Below are 4,008 nucleotides of genomic sequence, written 5' to 3'. Positions count from 1 at the left end.
CGGCCACCGTCCCCCGCTGTCCGTACAGTGTCCGTACGGGGGGGTGTCCGTATAGGTCCTTACCGTCGCCCCCGTCCGTACGCCGTGTCCGTACACCGCCGGCCGCCGTCCGTACCGTCGCCGCTGGGAACGCCGCTGTCGGTTTCACTGTTCACCAGTGATCGGCCGCCGTTCCTCGTCGTCGTGAATTGGATTAAGTGAGTGTATTTCCTAAACCCGGATTAAGACTGATAGTGCATTTTTTGGACTGGGTTGAGTATTGTCGGTGTATATTGGGAAAAATTAGAGCACCATTTGGCGAGGAATATTACTAGAATAATATTGGTGATTTATTGGGCGAGCATGGATTAGTTGAGGATCAAGTGACTGGACTGCCGGGTATGCCCGGGCTGAATGACTTGTTGATTGCTGTGCCCAATTGTGGGAAATTGATTAATGCCATGTCGTGTGATTGAATGGCCGACCAATGCGGAGTGTGATTGGCCAATTGATGGTATGAATTTGACTGGATGTCTGTAATTGTTGTCGCTCATGGTGTATTGTACTGCATTGCATGGCCACGCATCTCAAATGCCAAAAATGAGGCGTGTGATGAAATTATGTGAGAATGCGTGCCTGCCATGAGCATGTGATCATCTAATTATGCCCTGATTTGTTTTACGCGGGGCCCAGATAAAATTGGCAAGGTGCCGTGTGATCACTTATGGGCCTTAGGGTCGATGCCGTCCTCATGCACTTTGTAGCAGGACGATGCCCGGTATATCCGAAAGACGACCATCCTCATGCACTTTGTAGCAGGCTCTGGTTCGTAGGGAGATCAGTGTTGCGCCTCATGCACTTTGTAGCTGGCTAGAGACACTGGGCCAGATCGGTGTTGCGCCTCATGCACTTTGTAGCAAGCTAGACGCACCGGGCCGGGAATTGTGTGGACTCGAGTCGTAATTAATAATTGAGACAGTGTGCTGGGTGAACCGAATTGGGAGCATCGCATGACATTGACATTCCATGCATAAAATGCACGACCCGGCATGAGAAAGGAATATTGCGAATATGAGCATACGCGTGGCGCACGTGTGATCAGCGTATTTATGCACGTGCCTTGAGGAATTTAATGAACTGCCTAACCTACAGGGTAATTCTTATGTTCTGTTTGGGCCAAAGGCCAAACCATTGTTTGTGTATTATGTTGTTTTGCCTGTCAGGAGATTGCATGTTAGCCTAGCCTAGGTTTAGGGGTTATACTCGCTGAGATTCGTCTCACGGTTATTATAACCCAACTTTTCATACCCCCAGCAGTAAGGATGCCGAATCCACCGCTTTTTGGAATCCCTGTACAGATACATCAGTATACAAGTACATACCCCGCAGGAAATGGGGAATCATATGTAAGATACCGATCCATGGTGTTTGTAAACGTGGGCGAATATTTTCATCAGACTCAGGAGTATGTGGCTTGGTGCTTGAGGGATGCTGACGGAAACTTAGGGCAACCCCTTAAGACTTTTGATGTGCCAATTGGTTAGGATGGATTGATGGAACCCATAATTGCGGGTGGCGAAGTGATCGATCCTCAGGATGTCTACGATGTAGATGGTGTTGATGAGCCTATGGATGGAGAGCCACAGGTGATAGCTGAAGACCTAAACCAAGCTGCCGAGGAAGAAGACGAACTGGAGGACATGGATCTAGATTCTGATGAAGACCATGGGGAAGTAGCAGAGGTAGGATCGGATGTAGAGATAGGACCCGATGATGAGTTAGGGCTTTATCTTGACCCAGAGCTTGAACCGGATACTGAAGACGAAGAGGCAGCAGCAACGGATATGGATTCCGAAGAGTCCGAGCCTCAAGAGAGATCAGCAGGGGAGTCCTCAGAATCGTCGGATCCGGATTGGGAGCCCTAACTTAGGTCCCAACTCTTTTAGGGAAGCTAGTACCTTTTTTACTGCGATCTTCCCTGTAGTTGACCCCACCTCTCCTCAACCATAGTACCTTTTTGATCTGGTGGTTGCTAGAAGTTGTTGTCTTCGTTTAAATCTTTTGATCTGTATAAAGTACGTTGTAAAAAGGGGTTTTAAGTGAGTCATGAAATGTTCATTTCTGTTGGTGCGATGTTTTATCTGTGGTCTCATGTGTTTATCTGTTCGGGTGTATATATATTTATATACGTGGTTTCCGCTTGTGTCTGATCTCTGATTGGGTTTGGGTCGGCGACGCATCTTGGGACGTCGCACCATAATCGACCAAGGTAGGGATGTTAGCGCTTCGTAGGGTACGGGGCGTGACACAACGAGATTTCTCTTGATCTAACATAGGAATCTGATCCAGTCGTGTAAACTGCAAAGGGGCAGCAGCATGATGACAACACCAGCGACGACTTGACTAGTAACGAAGCATCAATGAGGCCTATTCTTTATTCGATATTTTTCTTTTTCTTTTTGTTCATGTTTTTTTTTCTCGCATAGCTCCAATATGAATTAGATAATAGATATCTTAATATAAATTCAATAATACGATTGTCCATTTCTTTTTTGAATTCATCAAATGAGAATTTTTCTCTATTTTTTACTAATTCAATTATATTACTTTTCATATTATCATTAAAATTTTATTACATAATTTAACTACTGTTATATCATCCATATAAAAACTCGAAATATAATCTAACTAAATAGAATAAATAAAATCAAACTAAATCGAAATGATAATTAGAATATAGAATAACCAGATTAGAATCATACTCGACATAGTAGAAAATAGGAATTCTAATAATTTTAAACTACTAACTAAAATATGTAATATGCTTCCAGCTAATATCTCGTTCTGTTTTCTTTGCTCGCCCACTAGCTCTATATGTAATGACCGAGTTGTGACCGTGTGAATGCTTGACGAAAGTCTCCCTTTAGCCCGGATTTTCCTGCTTTTTATTTTTTACTTTTTAGTCTCAATCTTTGCTGGAGATTATGGTCACCATGAGCGTGTGCTGGATTTTCTCTGCTGTGTCCACTTTTGACCTACTTTTTTTGACCCGGAATTCCCCGATTTCCGGCTCTCCCTTTCTGTTCCTCTTTTGTGTTTTCACACTGCTAAATTCCTTCCTTCATTCACACACGGGGGAATGCCGTGTGGAAAGGGGCCTCAAGTCGACCATTTCGGTCACCCATAAGGAGGAGGGAGTGGTACATATAAAGTTTAAGTGAATCGAGAGAATTTCTGAAGAAAAAATTTTATTCAACTGATACGCTTTTCATGCGCTAAGTACATGTATTTATATAGGAGATTACAAGCCGTTAGAATCAATCAAATTGAATTTACAATCCCTTGATCTTAGCACTTGCTTGTTATGTGAGATTCTTCCATGGCTTTAGCGCTAAGTACATGCATTATCCTTAACACGCCCCCACAAGATGGCGCTTCCATCTATGATGCCAATCTTGGGTCGCAAATAACTTAATCGAGGTTTGGATAATGGTTTTGTGAGGGCATCTGCAAGTTGATCCGTGGTTGAAATATGGGAGACGCGGAGAGCTCCACTTGCAACTAGATCACGAACGAAATGGTAATCTATGGCAATGTGCTTCATTTGGGAGTGAAATACCGGATTTGCACATACATATGTGGCGCCAATGTTGTCACAATACAGAGTTGGAGTGGTGATCGGTTAGATGCCAAGTTCGGACAGTAGATTTCGAACCCATTATAGTTCTGCTGTGGCGGTGGCAACGGCGCGGTACTCGGCTTCAGTCGAAGACGGGGCAATTGTACATTGTTTCCGCGCACTCTAAGACACTGGATTAGGGCTGAGATAGATGACAAATGCAGAAGTGGATGATCGGTCATCTGCATTACCTACCCAATTAGCATCGGAGAACCCGTGAAGAATGGATGTCGTGGAGCGTGTTAGATATAACCCATGAAATAGGCTTCCTTTTAAGTACCGGAGAAGTCGCTTAGCAGCAGCCCAATGTGTGATAGTGGGATGTTGCACGAATTGAGATAATTTGTTGA

At 44.2% G+C, this 4,008-nt stretch overlaps 1 protein-coding gene across 1 annotated transcript; it reads left to right on the top strand.

The window, feature by feature from the left end:
• The first annotated feature begins 1,532 nt into the window (after positions 1-1,532).
• Positions 1,533-1,904, top strand: LOC130139688 (protein bfr2-like). The gene has a single exon (XM_056317223.1). It carries the CDS (start codon positions 1,533-1,535, stop codon positions 1,902-1,904), a length of 372 nt encoding a protein of 123 aa, XP_056173198.1.
• The last annotated feature ends 2,104 nt before the right edge of the window (positions 1,905-4,008 follow it).

This window comes from Syzygium oleosum, unplaced genomic scaffold (assembly GCF_021117445.2).
Source record: "Syzygium oleosum isolate NSW1041296 unplaced genomic scaffold, Sole_v2.1 Sole_v2.13, whole genome shotgun sequence".
Lineage (NCBI taxonomy): Eukaryota > Viridiplantae > Streptophyta > Magnoliopsida > Myrtales > Myrtaceae > Syzygium > Syzygium oleosum.
This window is presented reverse-complemented; position numbering and strand designations above follow the sequence as displayed.